The sequence below is a fragment of the Myripristis murdjan genome, chromosome 24 (assembly GCF_902150065.1).
Source record: "Myripristis murdjan chromosome 24, fMyrMur1.1, whole genome shotgun sequence".
NCBI lineage: Eukaryota > Metazoa > Chordata > Actinopteri > Holocentriformes > Holocentridae > Myripristis > Myripristis murdjan.
The window spans coordinates 14,525,600-14,552,962 of NC_044003.1; the positions used below are offsets into that span (position 1 = coordinate 14,525,600).

General features: G+C 41.4%; 2 protein-coding genes across 5 annotated transcripts in view; both read right to left on the reverse strand.

The window, feature by feature from the left end:
* Window positions 1–1,068: 1,068 nt before the first annotated feature.
* Window positions 1,069–15,696, reverse strand: mapre3b (microtubule-associated protein, RP/EB family, member 3b). Of its 4 annotated transcripts, none has more exons than XM_030047094.1 (9): window positions 15,572–15,696; window positions 11,850–11,917; window positions 10,686–10,813; window positions 8,683–8,828; window positions 7,672–7,828; window positions 7,527–7,568; window positions 5,254–5,390; window positions 4,050–4,202; window positions 1,069–3,123 (listed from the first exon to the last, which is right to left on the reverse strand). In XM_030047094.1, the coding sequence occupies exons 3-9, from the start codon at window positions 10,804–10,806 to the stop codon at window positions 3,055–3,057; spliced, it is 825 nt and encodes a 274-aa protein (XP_029902954.1). In that variant the 5' UTR covers window positions 10,807–10,813; window positions 11,850–11,917; window positions 15,572–15,696; the 3' UTR covers window positions 1,069–3,054. The 4 variants fall into 4 exon arrangements, with proteins under 4 accessions (XP_029902954.1, XP_029902957.1, XP_029902955.1 ...); XM_030047095.1 differs by having other exon boundaries at window positions 3,055–3,123; window positions 10,686–10,810; XM_030047097.1 differs by lacking the exon at window positions 7,527–7,568.
* A 3,199-nt stretch (window positions 15,697–18,895) lies between these two features.
* Window positions 18,896–27,363, reverse strand: part of LOC115356085 (dihydropyrimidinase-related protein 5-like) — a 30,280-nt gene continuing 21,812 nt past the window's right edge. The window contains exons 4-14 of the mRNA XM_030047092.1: window positions 26,863–27,021; window positions 25,299–25,478; window positions 24,799–24,867; window positions 24,444–24,488; window positions 24,275–24,350; window positions 24,027–24,183; window positions 23,275–23,416; window positions 22,783–22,925; window positions 22,442–22,649; window positions 21,972–22,149; window positions 18,896–21,054 (exon numbers count right to left, since the gene is read on the reverse strand). Of these exons, the coding sequence (XP_029902952.1) occupies window positions 20,969–21,054; window positions 21,972–22,149; window positions 22,442–22,649; window positions 22,783–22,925; window positions 23,275–23,416; window positions 24,027–24,183; window positions 24,275–24,350; window positions 24,444–24,488; window positions 24,799–24,867; window positions 25,299–25,478; window positions 26,863–27,021 (1,443 nt within the window). The 3' untranslated portion in view covers window positions 18,896–20,968. The remainder of the gene's footprint in view (window positions 21,055–21,971; window positions 22,150–22,441; window positions 22,650–22,782; window positions 22,926–23,274; window positions 23,417–24,026; window positions 24,184–24,274; window positions 24,351–24,443; window positions 24,489–24,798; window positions 24,868–25,298; window positions 25,479–26,862; window positions 27,022–27,363) is intronic.

Here is a 27,363-nt window from a genome sequence, read left to right on the forward strand (position 1 = left end):
CTTAAACCCTTGGTTTACTGTAGCCTAGTGTTTAGGTTAATCTAGGGCTAAGTGATGTGAGTGTGAAAGCTTCTACATAACCCAGAGAAGAAGGCATATATGGTGTGTGAACTCTAGACTACTTGGCTGACCACTATCCACATAGTAGTGATGTTTTCAGCCTAAAATGTTGTTCACATTCCTTGGAAGAAAAAAAAAAACATTCCACTGATATTTGAACCTGGCAAATTCATCCAACCCAGTCCTGTTACTCGTGTCCAGTCTGGTTTGGACAAAAAAGGCCCATACAGGCACATCATCACCCTTTTTTACCCCAGTGGAGGTGTGTGTGTGTGTCTTGATACCAGATGGGATCAGGGATGTGATCAGGGCACCACAAACCATCAGTTAGATAAGGCACACAGTAGAGAGCAGGTATTTATGTTTTGTCCAAATTGTATGAACTCCTGAAACAGTTACGCTGTGAGGTTTCTGTTGTGGGTTCCGTTGTCAGCATGTGTCCGATCCAATTAGACTGTGGGCCTGCAGAGCTCTGTGCCCGGAGCAGCAGACCTCCATGCAGGGGAACAGACGGTCACTGTTGGCCACGCTGCTGCTCAAATGAGGCAGTTAATTGCTGGCACAATCTGCTGGCCCTCTCTGAAAAAAATGCTCCCTCAGATCTGAGAGGAACCTTACCCACAGAGCACAGTCCATGTGCTGGTTTATTCAGCCTGATCTGGAACACAGTTTAAATAGGGTGCAGGGCTATTGGTGGTTAAGTGGTATTGTTTTTCTTCAAATTGCCCCAGGACAAAAGCATACGTCTCATTTGACTCAAATGCTGAAATATATTAGGGTACATGTTGTATAGTGAGGAGTAATAGATTAAAAAAATACAGTATTTGACATAAGATCTAATCAACTAGGGGTGTCGCATACACCAGTACTGACAATAAACATAAAAAACTAAATACACATGAAATATATTGAATAACCCAGTGCCTGTTAAATAACTGCCGTTTCTTTACGTTCTACTCTATCTCCCTGTCTCTCAAATACACACACAGCTGATAGCATTTTTTTTCCCAGACATCGCGGTAATATTGTTGATAATTATGTAGTGAATACCTAATATCGTGACAGTTATAGTTCAACCACAGAGCACTTTTTTTTATGTGTCGCTAACAAAGTGGTTGAAAATATTTGCAAATTCTGCTGAATGCAAAAGGGACATGCATGTTTACTGAGTTAAAATGGACTGTAGCTTTTGGGCCACTGCACACAAAAAACTCAAGCTAATTCCTTGGAAGTGGGCTGGCAGGACTTCAGTACACTGGTAGTTACATTATATGTGTGTGTGTGTGTGTGTGTGTGTGTGTGTTTAGTTTGAATGGCTTCTGTCAAAGATTGGCAGAAAAGTGACAGCTCACAGTGTGCCCTAAACTCTATGCAGGTCCACACAGGGAACAGAGATGGGAGAGTACATGGCACATGATACAAACAGTAAGCTTTTGAGAAATACAAGATATCACACACTGTGGAGAAAAAAACAGCTTATTACATCTTTCCTATTGGGCTTAAACCCCAGACCTTTATTTCATTTCAGCAATAACTCCAAATGATGTGAGTTGTTCACATGGCTGCCACAGCAACAAATTGAGAGAGTACGGGATGTTCTGCTCTCTCTCTCTATGAGTGGCCCAACTAATGTCAATCAAACTAGGGCTTGCTGTCAATCACAATAAACCACACTCACTAGTTCCTAGGCAGCCACTGTGGCGTTTTAACGCTATGCAACATATCAAAACTCAATTAAATACGGCAACTGAAGAATAGAAATAGCAGCTAAAACTGTTCAACTCAATTAACAAGGTCAAACATTAGTATTTAGAAGTGTTTGTAGTAATGTATCTTTTTTACATTTGTTCATTCATATTACTGCAAAACCTGACATTTCTGATAAATATGTTTTACATTGATGTCTCTCACTTAGCCATTGAGTCACTCAATGCAAATAAAAACTGCAGATTTAAAACAAATCTAAAAATATAAAATTGCATCTTCCTGTATCCTTCTGGCTGCAGCCAGTCACTGCATGTTGGCATTATGGATTGTTCCATTCCTTTGTTTTGCTACAGTTTGTGCAAGACCTTCAATTTCCCAAATCCAAAACCAATTTTTTTTCTCAGAAAGTGAACCTGTAAAGAGTAGATTAAAATAAAAAACAATAAATAAATAAAAGCATAAATACATCATGCTGTCTCATACACAAGCTACTGAAACAGTTTTGGGAGCAAACCCTCTCCAGTAGGACAACTTGATGAATATGAATATACTGTTTTTCACTGTTTATGTAAAAGTGTGATATCTGTGGGGTAAAAGTCTGCTGATGTTTGTTGTCTTGTGCGATATGTTCAGCGCAAATGTGTGTGCAGGGCTCACCCCTAAAATTCTGTCCTTGGTGCTGAACAACCTTTTGAATTTCCACACTGAAATTTACAGCCTCCACATCCTAGAATCGATCACAGGGCTTCATATGGTTTTGTTGATACCACCCCAAAGCCCTGTGGGCAACCCTGTTGTGTGTGTGTGTGTATCAGAGTGCATGGTGAAGATAAATAGACCTGCCTTTGCAGACGGACAGATAGATTGATAGCACTGTTGGCTCCAGGCTGCCAGTGCTGGAACCCTGTAATCTCATTGCCATTAACCTTAAACCTTAATACAGACTAGCATGCACAGTAGTCAGCCTCACCAGGCTGAATTAGCCCAGTGCTGCAGCCGTCCCCTCTCACAACAGATTAGAATGAGTCACGTTAGCCAAGCTGGGCTGCCAGGCCCTACTCCAGACAGGTCTGGGTTAAGTGTCCTTCGCTAGTAGGAGTTTAGGATGCTAGGCTGTAAAACAAAGTCATAATGTAGTGCGTATGGACAGCCATAGGGAGGGAAAGACAGGGAAGGGGAGACAGTAAAAAAGAGAGGGTGGAAGATGGCAATAATGATAAAGTGGGTCAAAGGAGTGTGAGTTGGGGAGAAATGGATAAATGGCGATGAATAGAAAAAAAAGAGAGTTCAGAACTCCTCTTGGTCTCCATGTGCTCCTTCATCAATATCTTCATCTTCTGGCGGTGCAAATCCCTCCTGCAAAAAAGGTAAAATGTCAGTATAGAATAAGCTAAGTCTTAAGATGAAAAAATGAAAAAAAAATCCCTTCTTTTTTAGAAAGAAAGAAAGAAAAAATAACAAATGTACATGTGTAAAAACAAATCAAGCTGGAGCAAACTGGGGCAATTTGTTGACACCACTGAGTTACAAATGCAAGTACAAACAAAGATATAATGGCCTAATAATGTTCAAAAATCTGTTGGTGACAGAAAAAAGAGTCATTTATATGGACAGACAGTGGCACAGAGCTCCTACTCAAAGTGACAAATTAATGTGAATTGCTCAAAATACCAAGCCCTGAAAGGTGTGTGAGGTCAGTGTCTCCGTCATGAGCGTGTGCACAGAAGCAAAATCATGGCATTAGTTTTAGAAAAAACTATACAGTTTTCACTGTCCACACAGCAAAAGGACAAAAGGGCATTCTTGAAAAGAAGTACAGTGGTCTCCAAAAGTTTTAAGTGTGGACAGGCAGACAAAACAAAAGAAAAAGTTGTGTTTTCAGTCCTACACACTACTACTGCTAATTGGGGCAATTTTCAATCACTCCATCCCCTCAAACAGCTTTTATACAGAAATATCAAAACATTCACACCATTGCAGAGGAATGTGCCATTATTTTTCTAAGGGATACAGTTTGTAGTTTTTTTTTAATTTTCAACTTCTACTGTGCTTTATTTTCCAATGCACACTGATAACTGCGTGGGGTGACACATACACATAATTAATAGAACACAGAGCCAGCGGTAGAGTTCACACATGCATGTATACACAGACACACACACACACACACACACACACACACACACACACACACACACACAAAACAATGTTACTGCATGTAAACATAGAGTGAAACTGTACATATGCTATATGCAAGTGGTGCATGGTGTGGAGTGTTTTACCTCTGTGGCATACAATACGTCCATGATTTTGCTGAGGATGGGGTTGTTTTCGCTTTCGTGTTCTTGACAGATGAGTTCAATGTCTCTCAGTTTGCCAAAGTAGAAGTCCCTCTCTTTTTCCAGCCCGTCTATAGTCAGCTTCAGATCAAGCAGCTGACACAGACAGAGACGGGTCAAGTGTTAGGAAAGCTCATTATCAGTGCACCCAAAAGAAAATAAGGTAAAGCATAAAATACTATCACAAATTGTAATAGCAGCACTTTTCTAAAAAAAAAAAAAAAAAAAAGGCACGTTTTAACAGTTAGCAGCACAAAAAGAAAAGACAAGATAAAGCACAAGTCAAAGTAGATCACTTGTTATGTTCATGTTAAAGACCCCATGAAAAGGACTCTTACTATCTTGATTATATGTATTTCCTGTTGTAATAGCATGTTTGGACAGGACATTGTACAGGGAAGGATCATTCACAAGTGTAAATCAACAGGATCTCGGTTGGGAGAGAGATACAATTTCATTTGAAGGGACAGGTGGATGAGAGAGGATGTTAGAATATTTATTAAGGTTTTATCGGTTGAAATTTTAATTTACACTAGCGCAGGATGATTTCACTATTTAAAATACTGTTTTCCACATCATGTGAGGCCATTTCATGAGGACTATAAAGATTAGACCACAAGTCTTCAGTCCAGACTAAATGACTGGATCTAATTCATGCCTTGCCGTCATGAAGCTATGTAAACTAGCAACCAGGAAAAGATTGGATATCATACACAAACATGACCATGAGAGTGGCAAAAGCCAAAAAACAAAACAAAACAAACAAACACACATGTAAGAGATGGTTGCTTTTTGTGCAGTGGTCTTCATGTAAACAAAATTAAGTGTAGCCATTTGTCCTTTTGTCTCTAAAAATGATTTACCTCCTGGTTCATTCCTATTTTTCCCCATAAAGCTAAACTCTGATTGGCTGTTGGCAGGATCATTGTCAGATTTCAGCTTGTAATTTAGAGCCATTCACCCTATGTGATAGTCTGTGCTGACTGTTAGACCTGGATGCTCCTGGATGGTCCAGTTGGGCTTACAATTAGAATTTAATTAAATCTGTGTGACCTTGCCTTTAAACAACCCTGCAAAGTCCATAACAAAAAGAAACTATACAAATAATTTTTTTTCAAAGTACTGAAAGTGAACTGAGTGCAGCCACCTGCTGGTTGAGCTCTATGAGCTCAGCGTCTCCTCCATTGCGAGCCATAGGTGTGTTCCTGCGGGTTGCAGCCGAGTTTACCTGCCTCTGGGGAGTGGGTACAGTCTTGGGTGCTGTGGGAGACGTTCTCATAGGGCCTGGAAGAGACGCACACACACACATACCTTCACTTATTCATTCTAAATAAGATGTCTTTACTAATTTTAATGCATTACTGAAAATTTGCAATGCAAATTATACCTTTTCATCCAGTCTCTTACTATCTGCCTGTCTATCTGTGCATTTGCATGTAGCCTTCTAATACCTTTGAGATTTACCAACATCGGGCCTAAGGATGGATTCCATTCCTAATGGCATTATTTTTCACTAAGGATAAGTGTAACTCAAGCAAATCTACAAGTGCTCTCAATATTAGGTTTGTGCTATCATTTTCGTAGCATATGCTCCTAAAAAATATATTCATGCTGCCTAGAAATTTTGGGCATGTTTTATAATTTAAGATTCAAAAAGGCACCAAGAATTTCCACATTTCCAAATTCAGAACTCAGGAAATGATGCACTATGCCACAACAAACAACTCTTTTTTTTTTTTTTTTTTTCAATTTTAAAAAGTATATACAACAAAGGTATTGTAGGCTATTTAAAAACAACAATGTAATTACAGTATGCTCATCAAATCTATTATTGCACTTACCTGTGAGAAGCAAACTGATAAAGGGAGAGGTATACACGCAAGGGGGAGAAGAAGAGTGTATAATAGCCCTTTTTGACTGCGGGAACTTTGCTGTGAAGCCTATTTTACTGGTTCTCAAATCGTCAACTATGACATGGTTCTGGGTAAAGCTCCTGGAGTGGAGCATCCCGGTGGCTCAATTGGTGGAGCGTGTAGCACATATTAACATTAAGTCCTTACCGCAGTGGCCTGGGTTCTACTTCAAGCAGGGCCCTTTGCTGCAAGTCCCCTGCCTTTCCTGTCTCTCCCCAATGTCACTATCAAATAAAGCAGAAATGCTCTAAAGGGCTGCAAAACAAAGGCAGCCAGCGACAAACAACAAACTGCAAAAACAGACAGAATAAGGACTCACACTTTAATAGATGCTAACATCCTCTCTGCAGCATCTTTGTTTATTAGGTTGAGTCAAGTCACACTTCTAGGGAGCATCAACAAGTGATGCTGGTGCCTATGAAGATATGTGCACTGGGAGGCAGACTGACAGGTACCGAAGCTTTAGTGGAACTTCCAGTGCGAAACAACTGATTTGCATGCAAAATGAGATGCAGCATAAATAACTGACTGAAAAGATAGCTGATAAGATAACTGAACACCTGTGCAAGCTGTCAACCTAATAACAAAATTTTAGCTGTATTTTAGATGGGTCAGTTTCAGCTTGCTTCCCAAATGATTGGGTGTGCTGCAAAACCAGAACAGCACCTGCCGGTTTTGCCAATCTGACCCAACAGCATATATTCTAGCTAATTATGGTGAATATGTCACTGGATTATTATCATAACCACAGAGATGATTTTTAAGAGTGGCTTTGACAAAGAGACAATAATGTTTAATTTACTGTTTGTTTTTACAGCTACACAATTTGTGTAATAGCACCCCAACACCTCCAAATGGAGCACACCTATAGCTAACCATGATTTCGCACTGTACATGAGTGGGTGAGTTTCATTATTGCTAATGGAAGTGGATCGCATCTTAAAACATTGGAAACTGCAAGTTGGACAAAAAGAGGTGCACCCCGAATAAGTATTTGAGGATAATAAAGTATTCAGGCAGGACCTCAACTTGGCTATTAGAAATGAAAAGTTGCATATACAGGTATTTATGAAACAGTTCATGCCCTTCTGGCGCGTTCTTCATACAGTGGAAACAGACACAAAACCCAGTCCAAGACTTTCAAGGTTCCTGGAAAGTGACAAGTCATGGAAAGTTTCAGGTTACCCTTGCTAGTCAAAAAGGGCTTTAAGAGATGAGTGAGTACTAGAAGGCAGCACCAACACCACAAGTGTGTTGCCTCTGATAAATTGCATAACACATGTCATTTACTGGAGGCAGCTTGGAACATGTGACCCCACATTCACACAACGAGCAACACAATCAGCAAATCATTGGAAGTCCATTAATTGACTATGGACTGAGCAGCCAGGTAAAAATGGCAGCCCATCAACCAAGTTGCTCATAGTGTGAACGCTGGGCAAGACACTGTGCAAATGTGCACACACACACACACAAACATACACACGTGCGATGGAGTGGGTGTTACCTGAGCGAGAGGGTCTTTTGGGTTTGTGGAGAATGGGGTCACCTGGGTTAAGGGTGCGGAATGTGGTTGCATGAGGAAGTGAGAGCAATGAAATGAAGCAAATGAGTTCACACACGTGAATGCCACACGTGTCTACGAGCAGTACCTGGGTTGGGTGGGGGCGTTCCTTCCTGGCCCTGCCGTGTCTGTAGAGGGTCATACTCCTTCCCATCGTAGTTAGCATCAAAAAACTTCTTAAACCACTGAACGAACTCAAAGTTATCCTGGAACTTCCCCTTCACCAACCTCTCCACAGGGATGATCTGTGAGAGAGCATAGGGGGAGTAGTGTCAGAGAATTACTACAGCTGACATAAATTTAACAGCAGAACAGATAACTGCCTCAGGGTGAGACAGACAAGCTTGTGATCAAGAGGTCGCTAGTTCAAAGTCCCGACATCAAAAAAGAGGTTTGAAGACAGAGTGATAATTAGAAACCAGAGAATTGTTATTGTCACTCTCCATGGATGCTGCTTGGGACATCCATGACCAAAGCATTTAAAAGGAAGGGTCAAGATTTTAAGAGGCCCATCACCAGAGACACTGATTATAAAAAGAGACAGTGAGGAAAAACTGAAATGCTGAAGATGGCACACTAATAACACTTTAGTTTTACATTTTAATACAATCTCTCTAGTTCAGATACATGCCTGACATCACAGTTTGAAATAAACATGGTAATAAAAGGGCTGCCGCCAAGAACAATGTGATGATCTTATTGTTTCTTGTGGCTGTGGATAGCACATGCTTATGCCATAATCCTTGGTGAGTAAAAATATAGTTTTTCTTGAAACTTATTTCATTAAGAAGAAAAATATGTTTTACAGTGTCCCTAAATTAGATTACAACAAGATCCCATTAAAAAAACATAAGGCTCTGGCCTTGTTGATCAAGATACTGCTACCCAGGGACGTGTCAAAGATGGAGCCTGAGTGACCTGTCTCCTTTTATAACCAAAATGTCTGTGTGGTTAAAGGTGCTTTATGTTTCATTTTCACCGCAGGGATTATCTAACTCTGTGTATGCGTGTATGCATGTGTGCGTGCGTGCGTGCGTGCGTGCGTGCGTGCGTGCGTGCGTGTGTGTGTGTGTGTGTGTGTGTGTGTGTGTGTCCTCACCTTGTCCACATTCATTCTTTTGAATGCAGCCTGTAAGACCTTGAAATTGTGGATGTATTCGTGTTCCAAGCGAGCATTGAATTTGACTTTCTTTAACAATATGCATCCTGGAAAAAGCATGTCCATGAACTGACAGTACGCAGCGCCTGAAGCAAAGAATCAGGGAGGGAAATAATTAGTATTAATGAAGAAGGCCTATTCATATTCTCTCACCAAACAGTACTTGTTTCTGTTTTTTTTTGTTTGTTTGTTTGTTTGTTTTTAATAGTATTTTTGTTATTGCTATTTTGGCACTTACAGTGTTGTTTGATGAAAACAACTCTGACAGCACTGCACTTAGCAATTAGCATTTTCATTATCAATTAATCTATCAACTAAATTATAAATCAATGGATTTGCCATTGATCAGGAAAAAAAACAATTAATCAACTAATTATTTCAACACTACGGTATTGATTTGTTATTACTTGATTGATTTCTCTGCATCGTGTGTGTGGTTAGTAGTAGTGATCTGTTAGAAAATGGACAGAATTTCAGACTAAGTTTCTGTCTGTAGGTTCGTTGGTTTGTTTAAGTCAATGTGACGGGCACAGCAGAAGTACTTAACATTGCACAAAAAGTAAGGAAATCTGTGTTTGGTAGATTATTTCTTTGTTGTAACAGTGGTTCTTCTAAATAAATCTTATACCGTTGGAAAGCCTGTTTATTTCCCTTTTAAATGGTGCCACATTTGTAAGGAACATGCATTTGTGGGATGAGCAGCAGAGCTGAGTATGTGGGTCTGTGCCCATGAAAAATTTGCCAAATCTTCTCTGCCAATGCCAAACAGCTTATTCTGCCATTGACTCTTGTTTGGTGTTTGGTGGATTGGATGATTGAAATTTGAAGAAACAAGACATATTGGCAATTTAACAATTTATTCATTTAACAAACAGGAGCCTCAGTAGGGTGTGGAAGAACCATACACAACCACAACAGCCTGGCACCTCCCCCTCATGCTGGTCACCAGCCTGGTCACACACTGCTATGGGATGGCATCCCATTCTTCAACCAGCATTTGTCGCAAGTCAGCCAACGTGGTTGTGTTGGTCACTCTGGCACGAACAGCACACCCAAGCTGATCCCACAAGTGTTCAATGGGGTTGAGGTCAGGACTGCTGCCAGGCCATTCCATCCTCTCCACTCCCAAATTCTGGAGGTAGTCTCTGATAAGCCCCGCTCTGTGGGGGTGAGCGTTGTAATCTTGGAGGACAGAGTTCGGTCCCAGACTGCGGAGATATGGGATTGCCACTGGTTGCAGAATCTCATCTCGATATCTCTCTGCATTGAGATTGCCCAAACTGTTAGGCACTGGCAGAGAAGATATGGAAAATTTTTCATGGGTGCAAACCCACATACTCAGCTCTGCTGCTCATCCCACAAATGCATGTTCCTTACAAATGTGGCACCATTTAAAAGGGAAATAAACAGGCTTTCCAACAGTATAAGATTTATTGCCAAGAAGCATTGTTACAACAAAGAAATAATTTACCAAACACAAATTTCCTTACTTTTTGTGAGATGTTTAGAAGGAGAAACAGGCCAACATGGCTTTGCTCAAAGCAGTTACACTGCTTTGCTTCAGAAACAGACTGTACAGAGTGAATTCAATAAGAAACCAACTTTGAAAACCTTAAGACATCCCAGTGTTTACCCAGGATTTCAGTTTTATCTTGTTTTCATCATTTTTATTGCATCTTTATTGCCATTATTGAATAGGGCACACAGAGTTCTTTCAGAATTTGCTGCTATTTAACCAAACATGATGACAAATCCATCTAGCTTTGATTTCCCCCCATCAAAACAGATGGAAATCTGACAGAGACACAAGGGGCATCCAGACAACAGACAGCTCTGACTGAAAATGAACTGAAACTAATGTAAATGAACAGGCACAAAGAATCAGTATGGTTAAGGTGTAACATCATATGGAAATAAAATAAACTGTCTGGATGTGCGTTTACCTGAACACAGTTGTTCTATCTTTGTGTAGGTGAGCTGTAGAGAGTCGTTGACCCAGGCCAACATGTCATGACGACTCAGGTTCTCTATGGTCATAGAGGTGGAGTAGACATTCACCGCCATCCTCCTGCTTCAAACACACACACACACACACACACACACACACACACACACACACACACACATGATTATAAACAAGAGTTCAACCAACCAGTTTTTTTAAGGCTGATACCAATATTGTTAGACAGAAACCCGTGTTAGTTATAAACAATTTTACTTTTTCAATGCTTAAATTTATTTATTAAATATTCTGTATCTCTCCAAGAATTTTGTTGTCATCAGAGTGGGAAAGCCTCTAAGCTACATTTAGACCAAAAATAATTAGAAACCAGAATATCAGAAATGTTTGGAGTTGGGTAGTGATCTTTCAGCAGTATCATGCAACAAACAAATTAAAAGTAACACAAATGTAAGCAAATGAGTGTCATCACTGTGGGTTAGTCTGAACAGCCAGGAATACTGAAGCAAGTAACTCATGACCTCACATGTGATTTTGTGTGCTAAAGGCAATAGCATTACCTCAAAATGAAATTCCACTTAAAGACTTGAGTTTTGGTTCTGAGTATGAAACGCAGTGGCTACATTTACATGCACATCAAAAGTGTGGTTATGATAAGATAAAGACAATAATGTGACTAAGGCAGAGCCCATGGAAACAGCTTACTGAGTGTATGTGCAGGACATGAACTTTGTGTGGTTTTGACGAGGCACAACCAATGAAATGTTTGTTAGACCAACTGAGGTAGTTTATATCTGCTGGAAAACACTTAAGGCAGCACACCACAGAGCTAGAAAGCTAGTGGTAGAGCAGAATCAAGGCTGCAAGCTGTAACTGTTTTGGTAGAAGACAGGAAACAAGCTACTTTAGAGAAAGCCTCTTGATTTTATACAATAATGTAAATTGCATAATCAAACTATTGCTTCACTCGCACTACTGGCAAAAGTCACGTGGTGTACATGGAAACACAACCACTCACTTGAGTATTTCGGCTAAATTAATAAATTAGGCATGCCTGCTAATCCATGTGAGTTGTGGCTTTTCTTTTCTTATGGCTTGGCCAAAGGCATATTATTAAGACACTGTTTCATGAACACACATTACTCACCTGTGTTAGGTATGTGTCGGCGTTATCTGTTAAGTGTTAATTTGTGCTGGGCCACCTAGTACAGAGACCTGGAAGAGACCAAAACCATGTGGGACATCAATCCTGTTACCATTCATACTGCATTGCATAAATTAACGTTGATCAGAGTTCATTACTAGCCATTTTAGACTGCTTTACACTGATTGGACTTTGTCTTTTTGCATAACCATATTAGACATAAAACACACCTTGACCCCATATTCCCTCAGAAGCTTGCGCATGTTTAACCCCTCAGCTGCCAACACATATAGCCAGGCCTTTCTCTCCTCTGTCTTATGAAGCAGCCTTTTCAAGCTGGTCTTGCTGATTTTTGGAAAACAACAGACACGCACAGGTGCACCATGGGTCTGGACGGTTTTGTGCTTGTTTTACAGCCTTACAATTGTGCGAGACAACTTTGGCTCACGTTGCTGAGCAGCAGCAGCAGATATTGCCCAAGGATCACTAGGCACCTCCAAACACTTCAAATTTGTTACTTAATTTGTGTGAAAATGAAAGCAGAAACTGAATGAAATGATTCTCTCAATGAAAAAGTAATGTTTACACATATCACGCTGGTAGTTATTGATGAAAACACCGCACGTAAGCTGTTGGTAAAAAGAAAACTTGTTTCAGGGGCTGAATGGGCTATAGACTATAGATATAGGCTAATGCATTCCTTCAATATAATGTCAATAGATGATTATTACACAGTTACAGTCTCATTCTGTGGGAAACACTGCATCACACCTCAACTACTGCAACTCAGTGTACACGTCTCTACCCAAACTCTCTCCACTGCCTACAGCTCATGGAAAATTCTGCAGCTCGGCTCTTAACTGGTTCCAAAACGATTTTACCATATTAAACCTATTCTAGCTTATTTACAATGGCTACCTGTGTCTTTTAGAATTGATTTTAAAATCCTTTCAATCACCCTTAAGGCCCTGGCTGGTTAACCCTCCTTAAATCTCCTTGCTGCTCTCCCCTTATGACTAAAAGCACCGCCTGAGCTCCTCAGGCACAACTCTGTTACACATTCAAAAGTCACAGCTAAAAACTAAAGATGACTGTGCCTTTGCTGTTAGAGCCCCCAGTCTTTGGAAAGCCCTGCCTCAGGAGATTAAGTGTGCTGAATCCGTGCCCCATTTTAAATCACTCCAAAAACATTTATGTATGAAGCTGCTTTTAATTCTTGATTTCAAGGCTTCTATCTTTATTATTTTTGTTTTTACATTTTTACTTTTTGTTTGTTTATTTTATTGTTTTTGCCTTCATATTCTTAATAGCTCTTGTAATACTTGCTTTGCTGCTAACTGACACTTTGTCTTTTTCCCCATGTCTTTCATTATTTTATGTATGAACCTTAATTAGTAACTTTGTTTTTGAGGTGCTATATGAATAATGTGAATATTATTGTGCATATGCACGTCTACAGAACGGTCAGTGTGCACCATCAGAGGCTGATTCTTGCTCAACTGCACTTCCAGTGACAGAGGCATTATGAATGAAGTTGTAGCAATCCTCCAGCGAGTCACTAGCCCATTAATCTCATGTCTTGCCTAATCCTCTTGCCCAAGTTGAAAATTTCTTCACCCACTATAGATTGCAAAGCCACCTGAGATGGCAGTAGGTGCATACACTGGAAGCTATTCACACCAGGAGAACCATGATTCATTATAGTGACAGACTGAGATAAGGTGGGACAATACCAAAGCAATTCTTGTTGAGCAGCTGACTCCAAAACAAACACTAGACAGGATGTTGTGCTGAACAATCACTTCCTGTCTCCAGGGCTTTACATTAGCACCACCTGCCTAGCATATGAAATGCTGCTAATATGCATGTGGTTACTGAGTCTGTCACTCATGACAGCATTACTGGCATAGTAAGGTTGGGTAATATGGACAAAATCAAATACCGCGTTATCATTGACCAAATACCTCACTATTGATATTGTGATGACACTGTAGGGGTGACTGTTGGTGTTTTCATAAGATATTCATATGCAACAGATTTTTGCTTAATAATCATCAGCTGTGCGGATATGATGAACAAACAGGTACAGACAAATAATAAAACAGCTATAACTGTCTAATAAGTTCAGAAAATGTATTTCTTTACTGTAATATAGCCATTAAACCAGGAAGAGGCAACACTTATGCCATATCATGATATTACAGTTTCTTAAATCCCAGAAGATATCTAGTTTTGTCTCATGATAAGCTACATGGCAGCCTCTGCCATCAGTGTGTGAATGTGTCTGAGAATGGGTGAATGTGAAGCAAAGACTACAGCTCTTTGAGTGGTCGGTAGACTAGAAAAGCACTACAGAAATGCAGTCCATTCACCATTTACCATTAGATATCAATAAATCGCCCAGCCCTATGGCACTGTATACACTGTGTTCACAGTGATATAAATCTAACATTAAATAAATACATATTATTAACTGTAATGTGCCTAATAGAAGACTTTGGACCTTTCCATTTGCAGCCCCACTACCCCCTACCTCCAGAACTTTCTATCTATGTTCACAACATGACATCACTTGTTATTTTATCAGCCCCCCACCAGCACCACTTTTTGACTCCCGTTCAAAAACAAACTACTGTCTGCTCAACAGCAGTAGAAACAGCCTGCAAATGGACAGCTTAGCGTCAACAAATACAAAGTAATTTAGCTTCTGTTTAGCAAATTCGACTAATCCTGCGTCCATCCAGATATGTACGGGTAGGCTGCAAGGTTATTATAGTTAACTAAAACGAAAGGTGAGAAAAAATAACGTAGTTAACTGAAATAAAATTAATTTCAAAAAAAGACTCTGAGAAAAAAAAAAACGAAAACTAACTGAAAAGTCTGTCAGTTTGGTCAGACCAGTCTGGTGTTGATGTTAACTGGGAGACTGGGAGTCAACTGCCTGTCTGCCTTAACAAAGTCTTGTGTTTGTACTGGAATATCCTATTCTATCCTGAACTTCTTACACCTTGCTCTTGACAAACACATATAAAGAACAATACTGAAACCAATAAACATTCAACTAACACTAAACATTCTTAAGCAACAACATCTAAACTGAAACTGTCAACTAGCCTTACTGCGAACTACTCGATACTCAGTTACGTGACCGTTAACTGAAACTTAACGTAGCTGTATTGACAGCAAAAAAAAAAATACAATTTAAAACGAAATAAAATATAAACTGATGTGATTATAAATCTATAATTACAACTCTGCCAGGCTGAGTGTCATTAAAGCCGCGGATAATGCGACAGGCTTATTATGCCACTGACTGTAGCTTGTAGCATAATGCTAGCTGGCTGGTAGCTAGTCGGCTAACGGGGACGTTAGCGCTGGCTGTCACGCAGCCCTGGAATTGCGTAGCGACTGGCTCATGCTAGAAAGTTCGGAGAATTTCCCACTTTGCTAACTTTTGGTGAAATAAAGATATTGCCAGTATAAAAATATAATAGAAAGTGATTGAAAGTAATGTCACCCTGTGCAGAGGCCTGTCCCACACTAACGTTAACTTAAGACACACATATACACACACATAGTGCCGCTGCCACTGAAGGGACTGCGCTCGCTGTCAGCCACCAGGGGTACAAGTCTGCCTGAAATGTAACTCACATCAGCGGTCCAACGACCCGACCTCAAGCCGAAAGAAACACAGTGTGGATTATAGTTCAGTCAGTATTACTCACTATGGTGCGGTTGCTGGTTCTTCACCCCCGCTCCGTGGTTTCAACTCTCCAGCCGCTCCGCCGCTACAAAGCTCGCCTGTTTCCTCCGCAAGCTGCGCGAGACTGTTCCCCTGCTAAGATCCTGACAGTGCGCGTGCGCAGAGCAGCCGCACGAGTTCTTTCTCTTGGTTTCCAGCTGCGGTCTGCATCCAAAAATGTCGCATTACTGCCATCTATTGGATTTTAACTAAATACTTAGCCATAATCCCATACCATCCATCTCCTACTTTGTTATCACTTATCTTCTTGGCTACAAGTCTCTCTCAACAGCTGCTGCACACCTTCTCCACAAACTCCCACAACATCCAGAAATCTCCTTACTGCATCTACAATTATGTCAATTCTCTCCTATTTTCTTTCTACTCCAGCAGTACTATTAATTACTTTTGCTGACAAGGTTTTACAAAAGCAAAACTCAGAATGTTTCCTGACTGATTTGTCCTCCTCTTGTCTCATATCATAATACACTATATTACCAAAAGTATTCGCTCACCTGCCTTTACTCATACTATGAACTGAAGTGCCATCCCATTCCTAACCCATAGAGTTCAATATGATGTCGGTCCACCTTTTGCAGCTATTACAGCTTCAACTCTTCTGGGAAGACTGTCCACAAGGTTGAGGAGAGTGTTTATAGGAATTTTTGACCATTCTTCCAAAAGCGCATTGGTGAGGTCACACACTGATGTTGGTCGAGAAGGCCTGGCTCTCAGTCTCCGCTCTAATTCATCCCAAAGGTGTTCTATCAGGTTCAGGTCAGGACTCTGTGCAGGCCAGTCAAGTTCATCCACACCAGACTCTGTCATCCATGTCTTTATGGACCTTGCTTTGTGCACTGGTGCACAGTCATGTTGGAAGAGGAAGGGGCCCGCTCCAAACTGTTCCCACGAGGTTGGGAGCATGGAATTGTCCAAAATGTTTTGGTATCCTGAAGCATTCAAAGTTCCTTTCACTGGAACTAAGGGGCCAAGCCCAGCTCCTGAAAAACAACCCCACACCATAATTCCTCCTCCACCAAATTTCACAGTCGGCACAATGCAGTCTGAAATGTACCGTTCTCCTGGCAACCTCCAAACCCAGACTCGTCCATCAGATTGCCAGATGGAAAAGCGTGATTCATCACTCCAGAGAACGCGTCTCCACTGCTCTAGAGGCCAGTGGCGGCGTGCTTTACACCATTGCATCCGACGCTTTGCATTGCACTTGGTGATGTGTGGCTTGGCTGCAGCTGCTCGGCCATGGAAACCCATTCCATGAAGCTCTCTGCGTACTGTACTTGGGCTAATCTGAAGGTCACATGAAGTTTGTAGCTCTGTAGCAATTGACTGTGCAGAAAGTCGGCGACCTCTTTGCACTATGCGCTTCAGCATCCGCTGACCCCTCTCCGTCACTTTACGTGGCCTACCACTTCGTGGCTGAGTTGCTGTTGTTCCCAAATGCTTCCATTTTGTTATAATAGAGCTGACAGTTGACTGTGGAATATTTAGGAGTGAGGAAATTTCACGACTGGATTTGTTGCACAGGTGGCATCCTATGACAGTTCCACGCTGGAATTCACTGAGCTCCTGAGAGCGGCCCATTCTTTCACAAATGTCTTGTTTCACAGTCTGCATGCCTGAGTGCTTGATTTTATACACCTGTGGCCAGGCCAAGTGATTAGGACACCTGATTCTGATCATTTGAATGGGTGAGCGAATACTTTTGGTAATATAGTGTATTTCTTACCTTCTTCCAAACTATTTCCTAACCACAGACACAGAGCAACTGGTCCAATAAAAGAGCAAGACACCACTTATTGCACTGTCCCCTTAACTGTCTCTGGCCTGCCTGAGAGACAGCCTGTCATCATTGGAACTGGACGTGGACATTGTATAATTCATACATTGTATGGTTATTTTAACCAAAATTTAAATTCTATTAAATGCCAGCTACACAGTTTTTCGCAAACACTACAATCTTTCTGCTCTTTGATGCAATCTAGCACACTTCCCTTCTCCAATCCAGCTGTCTTCCCTGGATTTGGAATGGTAAGAATCCATTACCATGTTTTTGAGTACTCTGATAATCATTTATCCACTTTTCACAACAGTAAATAAACCCGCACAGCCTGTTTCAGTAAATAGCTCTAAGCCTACATATTTTCCCGCAAATCTCTGTAGCCTAAGAAAGCCAATATAATCTTCCGACTTGGAATGTCTTTGTAAAATAGGTCGGTGCTTAAGGTTATATGCACTGTGTAAGGGGGCAACTAGATGCTGATCCAACGTCTACTGCGGCTTAAGATCTTTTCCATATCCAATTTGATCCAGAGGAATGCCATGCTTCTGCTGAAAATTGATCTCAGGTGCTCTAGAGTGACATTGAAACTCTTGATGATCAGAAACAGTTTCCATCATGCCTGAACAAAACACAGAGGCAAACATTTGTGAGCCTGTGAGTGTGAGCCTGAAACTACAGCAGTAAAAGGCAGTAGAAATTATTGACCACAGCGTCCAACAGCGACATCTTCTGTCCAAAACAGGCACTGCATGCACTGGAGATAATACATAGAACAAGCCTCAGTGATTTGCTGTCACCTCCAGGAAAAAGGTGCTGTCTTCATATCCCAGCAGAACTCCTTCCTTTGTGGGCTTTATGTGTGTTTCTGGTGCTCTTCTTCCCTCCACAGACAAAAAAACCTGCAGGTCAAGTGGACTGAAGAGTCTAATGCCGACAGACAAAAAGTAGCCTGAGCATATCTGTCCCAATGTTTGCCAGCATGTTTTCTGTGATGGACAAAGTGTTTCTCTGCCCTCTGCCCAATGCATGCTGGGATAAGCCGCCCCTCCCTGTAACCCTGAGGAGAGATAAGTGTGTATGTGATGGGCCTGACTGGGTCTGTGAGACAGAGACATTCCCTCACACTCTCACCTGCTGTCACCTTCCTCTTGAACCTGCTCCTATATCAACTTTTTTGCTCATTGTTTTTATGGTATTTGACTCATTATTATAGAGCATACAGTGATGGAGACACAAAAACTGGGTGGAAGGGGGTGGCATGCACCAAAGTTCATAAGTTGACTTCAAAATAATGACATTGCAAACGTGTTGTAGGCACTTTAATGGAACCACAGGGACTCTAAAAACAGTTCCAAAAAAAATTCTCCAACCACCATTTCATTTGGTTTATGATTGTTTAGGTCTCACCAGTCTTGTCTTATTCAAAGCTCTTCTTAATGTTGCATATGTGGAACTAGGCATGAATCATGACATCTTAAAAATGACATAACACATACAGTCAGCCTTCAGAGGTTATTCTTTTCACTTTATTTTTTTATTGATTTTTTTTGCACTCATTCTTGTGGTAAGAAACAAGCAGCCACTTACAGATTCAACAGGTTCACTGTCCAACACAACGAGAATCTACGAACACACACAGCCACTGACCAGTCACAGTGCTTTCAAAACAACTAAACCATCCAACGATAAAATAAACGTACTATGTCGTTATAGGTAATCGTAAAAAAACAGCACCAGAATGTCGAATCTGTGGCGTTTCCATAGAGATTCTGCTCCTCTCTGTCTCCATGTGGTGCTCTTCATGCATGGGTGTTGGTGTGGCATGGTGACTCACATTGGCACATTTATTCCTTCTGCTAAAAAAAAAAAAACAACCTAAATACAGTATATAGTACACGGACAAGAAGTGATCATGTATAAATATAACACTGTTAGGCAGGAATGAGAGACATCATCAGGAAGTGAGGGGGTCAGTCAGGGGAGTCCTAGCGGTTTTCTTCAGCCTGTGCAGCTCAATCTTCTGCCTTGTGGAGATCCAGCTCTAATAAAACATCTGTTCCTTTACCACGGACAGGAGGTGTGCTTTCACAATACAGTTCACGTGAGACTACTGATTATATCCACAGAATACTGAATAATCTGTGTGATATGGTAAACGCACAATGACATGTGAACAGTGCATTCTATTTGACAAAAACTGTATAAAATTCCAATGTGCATGTCCTTCTTCCTTTAGGGATGCCACTGTTATTAACCCATCAAAATAATCTACACGACAAATTTTCCAGTGTCAGTTTTTCAGTGCCAGTTATGTGGAGGTGCCAGGAGTTGACTGGAAAGTTCTTTGTTTATTCAAAAAGCTAATCTGCTCTGTTCAACCTGATATCAAAGTGTTACATTAGCTCTAACAGGTGTGGATTTAGCTCCCATTTTCAGTCAGCAGGTTGTAATCCCAACATGCCACATGTGTTTTATCCCAGAGGTGATCTCCTGGGTGAATGATAAAGCACGTCCACCTTGTTTACTATAAATTATCAGTAGCAAAAGTATGTGAAAGCATAGTTTTTCCTCCACATCATCCCTGCTGTGACCTGCCACTAAATCACCCACTCTCCATTCCTCATTTAGGAAACTGAACTGATTTCTTTTAGCTTTTCTGGTACTTTGCAATGTCTATAGATTATTTGACGTTCAATATGAAAGCACATAGGTTGTATGTTTCCAAACTTTGCGTCATATTCTATAGACCCCTGGTACAATCCATGTAAGGCTGGGATGACTCTGGGAAACACAGGTGTTTGTTGTAGTTTTTTTTTTAAGTCAGAGGCAGTGGAAGTGTATAAATGGATGAGGTGATGTCTGACTGTAGCTAGAGAGTGTAGCGGTAAGATCACAGAGTGTTAGAAGCAGTTGGATTTCATCACCACACAGCACGTTTCATCCATAGGAAATAAAAAGCTGTTAGGAGAACCCATGACGCAGCAGGACCACCGACCCACAGCGGGCGGCTCAGTCACAAACAGAAACCAGGGGAATTCACACACGTCTTCATATGAGTCTAAAGCTATGGTGTCTATAGTGTACTGTATGTTTGTGCGCGACGGGGGTATAGATATTTCACTGAATTCAGTTTCTACTATTGTTTAAACAATTCAGTCAACATCAATTCAATTCAAACCATCAAAAACTGTACTGGTTTTGATCTTTCACAGTTGTTGGTGAAGTTTGTCTTTCATCACAAAATACTAGCAAGGTGATAATGAGTTTTTCTCTGTTAGTATGATCAGTTTGAATTTGGCAAAACACTTTAATTCATAGCTAGCCCTTCACTTTCATTTAGTTAATCAGGTCAGTCACTCCAATTAAGACACAAATTAGATTTGCAAAGTCACTTTGGCAAATCACTGATCATCAATTAGATCTTCAGTCAATTAGACTGTCCACCAATCACAGACACATACTTCAATTTATTTTCCCTCTAATGATAACCCTGTGATTGAAAATCAGTGCAGTTTTCCTGGTTGCTCAGAAATGTACAAAACGACGAGGCTCAGACTGTCGAGGCTCCAGGATCCTAGATTACCAGATCCCACTGGAGCGACCGCCGGGAGGGGCGAGGATACGAGCCGAGGACCTCTTAGGGATGTGATCATCCACCTGGGAGCCTGAGAAGACAAAGAAATACATATAAATTTTCAGGCTCTTATTAGAGATGCCCACTCCATTTCTCTGCATCATTTATTTGGATAATGTACAGTAGACAGACATCACTGCAAAAAAGGCCCAAAACGGTGAACTGAGAGCCATTATCCCACATCATCCCAGTTATTTATAGCTACTTAATACAACATCCCAGGCTGCTAATCCTGAATACCAGTAACTTCCATAAATGAATGACACATAAATGAATGCTTTGCTGCATGTCATCCCCTCTCTCTCCCCTGCCTTTCCTGTTTCTCTCAACTATCGAATGACGCACAGGTGCCCTCTGAAAAAATATTTTTAAAAAAGGCAGGTCTTTGCTCGCTTTGTGCAAGAGGCTCAGCAGGTCACATCCCGCTCTCCCAAAATGGTCTGGGACCATCTGGGCAATCACTTTCATGATCCATGTTTGTCTGATATTTTTTTTCAATCTTGTATTGTGAAACAGCACAACGGGCTGATTAGTCACACTGGTTAATTCAGTTACAACGGGATATGTCATCACTCTGTTTCCTACAAAGCAAACAAATAAAGTGGGTGTGATTGCACCTTTCATCATGAAAACTGTCTTACCGCCAATTCTCTTTGTAATTACGATTGAGCTAACCATGTAACCAAACCCTAGGTAATGTCTTCTTTCTTTCAATCCGTACATACGGATGTGCAAACAAAAATTGTAGCCACATGCTGGGCTCACTTGAGACTACACAGTTCCTTGTTGTTCAGTCTTGTAATATGCAAATGTGTATTGTGGTCTCTTCCTAAAGTGCACACACTATTTTTATGCAGGATGACATTCAGTAGCTCGGTAGGCCGGCAAATGTGAGATGTCTTGCAATATTTGATTGTGTAATGTGCTTCTGTCCTCATTCCAACCAACCTGAGAGGCTAAAGGAGGACTCATGGAGGTCTCTGACCCCCTGGTGAACTCGAGCACAGGGTTTGGTGGGTGTTTCTCCATCTATGGGGCCCAACCCCAGCTCCTTCTTCATAGAGTTGGCCACCTTGGCCACATCGCCGGAGTAGGGATCCCTGTCAACCCCTTTCAAGGCCTGAGTCTGAAACAGAGAAGATAGATAGACAGACAGATAGTTAGATACATACACATATACATAGAAACACAGAAACATAGAAACATAGAAACAACAATATTTATTCAGTCTCTATCCACTTAATGATGGCTTTTACATTTACAGGTGTTTTATGGATATTTCCTAAATAAACACAGCAAGAACACATGAGCAGTGATAGCCACCAAAAACACCTTTTCGCACCAAGCTCATCGTGTTTTCTTCCGACAGCACAGCTGGAAACAGACAAGCCAAGACAAGAGTATGAATGTGAACATACCTTTTCTCTCTGTACCATCTTCTTATAGAGGTAGTCAGGGAAGGTGCGCATGGGGTAGAACTTTCCAGAGCCCTCGGCGCACATGAACACGCCGTTCTCACACACCAGACGGCCTCGGCTGATGGTGACCAGGGGAACGCCATGGCAGCGCATCCCCTCGTACAGGTTGAAGTCTCCTCCCTGCACTTGAGTGCTTACGGAGATCGTCCTGCACAAAGAGCATTGTGTAGGAGTATTTTACTACTTTTCCCCGAGACTTGCAGTGCGACAAATTCTTTCTTCAATTTCAGAAAAATGATCACAGCTACCAGTCAAAACAGATATTTGCATTGGCTGAGTACCTCGTTGCATCAGGGTCCCAGACCACCACGTCAGCGTCGGCTCCTGCGATGATGCGACCCTTGCGTGGATACAGGTTGTAGATCTTTGCTGCGTTTGAGCTCGTTGCGGCCACAAATCGGTTCTCATCCATCTTTCCTGCAACCTGGAGGGATCAGTGCATCAAAAACCCGAGCACTCCAACAAAGCAACAGGATGTTTGACATAATATGACATGCACCTGGTGTTTAGTTGTATTCTCCTACTTTTAACAAATAAATGAATAAAATGATATAATCTATAAAATGAATAAAAAGGAAAATCATACATTTGGGGTTTTTTTTTTGTTTTGTTTTTGTTTTGTTTTTTTTTTACATTTTTTGTCAATCCTAACTTTTAACGAAGGTATCAATTAGGAATATGGTTAGAAACTGGGGCTTGGTTCAGGCTAGTCTGACAAGAAATATGTTTATATGATTGTGTGTGTGTGTGTGTGTGTGTGTGTGTGTACCTACCACTCCCCTCTCCCAGATGACGCTCATTCTGTCCTGTACCCCCGCCACCCCATGGGGGATCTTGGTGAAATCCTCCTTGCCCAAGGCTCTCTGCTTGGTGTTAAAGGGACGGTGCTCAGATGCCACCACACTCAGAGTGTCACTAGAAATAGGACAAACATTTGCAGTTTAGTGGATTGTTTTTATCCAAAATGTTTTACAGTAACATCACTGCTTACATGCTCTACAAGGGTGTTTCCAGCCTGGATCTCATTCACTGGAATCATGCAATTAAGTGATAGCATTTCACTAAAAAATACACTCAATGCCTTTCACTTCATTCCTTCAAAGTCTTTGCTACAAATATTAAATGACTGGTTGGTGGAGGCATACAACTACAAGGCGGTATTTCTGGTTTATATCCAAAAAGCAGGCTGTTGCAAAGACATGGGACACGTTCAAGGGACATTCCGCAAAAATGAGCCACAAATGCCTTCCATTACATCTGTATTATATCATAGTTTGTGTCATTTTTGTCATTCATTTTCGTTCTTGACAAAGTTTCATTGGAGAATACTTTTCGTCACAGTGTTAGTCTCTGAAATTATCACTGTAAGTGTGTCATAATGTAGAACAACTGTGGAAAAAACACACAACTGCAGCCATGTAACTAAACTGTCATACTTGAAATGTAAAGATGAAAAGATGTTGTTTTTTTTTTTCCTTTTTTGCATGACCACAGTGATATGTTTACATGAGTGCTGTGCACGTACTTGCCCAGCAGGCCCATGAGGTAGTTGGGTGTGTTGGGGTCGAGGCGGAGAGGAGGGGCGATGACATGGGCGGCGGCATGAGCCCAGTCCTGGTGGTAGTACTGCATCCCATTCAGCACGGCATGGGCTACCGTGGTCTCTGCATGGACCACCTTACCTGGAGAGAGAGGAGGAAGGGAGGTGGTTATCCTCATCATCACCATCACCATCATCACCGTCATCATCTTCAAAGTGGGCGGGCTACTCACCCTGCATCTTAGCAGCAGCGATCATGTCTCCAGCAGACATACTGGACACGTTCACCAGGTAGATTGGGCAATGGGCCTGCAATTACAAAGACATTCACCATTCATTCATTATCAGTAACATATTGATTCTCATATCGAAATGTTAAAGTCGAGAGTTGAGTCTGCTTACCCTGTTGGCGATGGTGACGGCTCTGTGAGTCGCCTCTGACTCCAGCTGGACACAGGAACACGACAAGATAATTAAAATCACAAGAGAGGTTTAACATGATCTGGACATACATTTACATTTTAGTGATTTAGGAGACACTGTAATCCAGAGCGGCTTACAATAAATACAACAGCAGAACAAGATCAAGAGCACCGTGCCAAAAAAATGTGCCATTCTTCCACGTTTTGCCAACATTGTTTGCAGCCAGTGGCTTGTGACAAATAAAACAAGAGCAGCAAGAGAGTAAAACCTTCCTGTGAGAGAAAATATCCTCACAAAAAAGTCCAGAAAAAAAAAAGCATCTATAGAAATTCACCTCCTCTGGTCGGCTGATCTCAATACCTTCCGGTCCGCTGATCCCCAAATCCAGACATTCTTTGGCACCCTGAGACACACACACACAAACACACAACTAAGATTAATCTTGCCGGTTGTTGTTGTCGCTGTCCCACAACATGATGGTGCAACAATAAGAGTTTTGCTCCAAAATTGTTTCCTGCTGCTCATTTATTAATATTTAAAAACACAGAGGTAAAAGAAGCATCTCAAATGTTACTACTCTGTCACTGTGCCAAAAATAGCTGAGAACTTCAATAATTATACAGAAGTGAGTTTTTTATTTATTCATTTATTTATTTATTTATTTTATGCCAGCCACAACTTCATCAGTGTAACAAGCTTAAAAGGAAACAAAGGGAAGGAACCGAGCGAAAAGATGGCAGGGAAAGAGGAACAGAGGGAAAGAGGAGGGAAAGGAGGGACGTGTGTCAGTGTGTGTGCGTGTGTTTGTGTGTGTGTGTGTGTGTGCGCGCGCACCTCTGCCACCAGCTCTCCGTTCTCAGCATGGACGCGTGCAATCGCTCCGATGTCCTTGCAGCTCTGCAGCGTCTGGTAGAGTTCTGAGTCCTTCAGCATCATCATGTCTTTGTAGGCCATGAACATCTGGAAGGAGTTGACCCCGTGCTCCCTCACCAGGGTCTCCATCTCGTTACGCACCTGACATTCAAGGGCAAAGGGAAAGGTCAAAGGTCAGTGTGTCCAACTGGCTCTCAAGGCCAAATGCCACTGTCTGCTCTTAAGGTTTGGGTTGTACTGGTGAAGGGAGAGAGCACAGTTACGCATTAGCTACGGTGAATATGAGTATGGTGAGAGTGAGTGTGTGTGTGTGTGTGTGTGTGTGTATGTGTGTTATATGGGGTGTGAAATGAGCTTGGAGAGCAGCCAGTACGAGATCACATTCTATTCACACTTGTGACTATCACAAGCCCTCAGAGAGACATCAACAGCACGGGAAGTCTTTTAACAGAACCTATATGATATTTACCAATGAAAATATCCTCTCTCATTACTGCGAGACATGTACTGAAAGGCCACAATACCTGGGTAAATACTTTAGGCATCAGACTAGACTGTCATCAGCAAGGATGAGGATGGTAACATGGTATAAAACCAAGGTCAAAGACTAAACGTGGCTCAAATGATTCTGATTGGCAATAATTGTCCAAATCAGTGGGGTAATTGGAGTCACTGCTCTTAAAATAACATTTAATGCATAACAATTGTGCATACTTCCACGGGTGAAGGAAGGTTCACAGCTGATTAGTTGGTGTTAGTTTTTTTTAGTGGTAATTACTTGGTTGAGTATTGGAACATAATGCTGACTCTTAAACTCTCAGTTAACCCTCTGATACCTGAATGAAATTTCTTTATTTGTTTCAAAAATTTAAAAAAAATCGCCTGCACCATAAAGAAGCTTAAAAAAAATAAGGTCAGGGTTATTTAGAGTCTTGCATCATCATAGGTAAATAAAATTAAATAGGACCTTATGGGTTTCATGTGGTTAAATTATCCCTGATGATGTAGCTGTGTAGTGATAGTAAAAAAAAAAAAAAAAAAAAGAAAAAAAGCAATACAGCTATTTGCAAGGATTGCATGTGAGGGAAGATTTTATGCACCACTGAAATACCAATGAAAGGAAAAGGACCCTTGATCAGCTCAGTTTTAGAAAATCTGACACAAAGCAGGTGGCTCTATAATCTTGTTGTGCTGCATGCAGAGACAAAAAAAAAAATACTGCATACAATCATAAGGTCTGCAGACAACAGATGTAAATGCCAAAGGTTGTGTGGGGTGCAGTGACTCATAGCATCTGCCTCATGTGTCTAATGAGCATGTATGTTAACCTATATTCAGGGTTTAATCTAGGTCATTACACATTTTATGGGCTGTTTGATTACTCACTCAGCAAGAGCAAGTGACGGTTGAGTAGAGAAATGGCACAGTGCGAGATCAGACTATATCAAATCTAACCTAATCCAGGCTGATGTTTGTTCCTACAGAGTGGAACATCTCGCTCCGTCTTGTCCCGTCTTTGTCTTACCTTGGGTCCCCACCAGGTCACCCCAACGTGCAGAGCGTAGTCACAGCAGGCCTTGGCGTCAGCCTCAGCCCGGCACTTCTCATAGGCGTCCACCAGGGAGCAGTGTTGTTCAGGCAGGACCAGAGACAGCACCATGGTGGTACCACCCATCAGAGCCGCCTAGGGAGGTGTGTGTGTGTGATGGGGTGGCAGAGAGGAAAAGGGTAGGAAAGACGGAGAGAGAGACAGAAAAAATGAGGGAGAGGGAGAGAAAAGAGATTTATTTAGAGAACAATGAAGCCACTGTAAAGCAGAGAGACGTTCTTTATCATTGGTGACAATGAGCAACACTCCCTCTGTACTGACTGTTAATCACATCGACACATAATCACCCGGCCCCAAAAGACTATATTCTCTAGCACAAGCGATAAATATTTAAGACCAAACAGACAGCCCTCTGCCCTATGAATGCTGGGATATAGGCTCCAGCCCCCTTAGAAACTAGAATATGGATGGATGGAC

Coding starts and splice junctions, on each gene's coding strand:
- mapre3b (XM_030047094.1), bottom strand. CDS start 10,806: ATGGCGGTGAATGTCTACTCCACCTCTATGACCATAGAGAACCTGAGT. Junction 7,829..8,682: donor AAAGAATGAATGTGGACAAG/GTGAGGACACAC, acceptor GCTCTCTCACAG/ATCATCCCTGTGGAGAGGTT. Junction 4,203..5,253: donor TCATAGAGCTCAACCAGCAG/GTGGCTGCACTC, acceptor TGTCTGTGTCAG/CTGCTTGATCTGAAGCTGAC.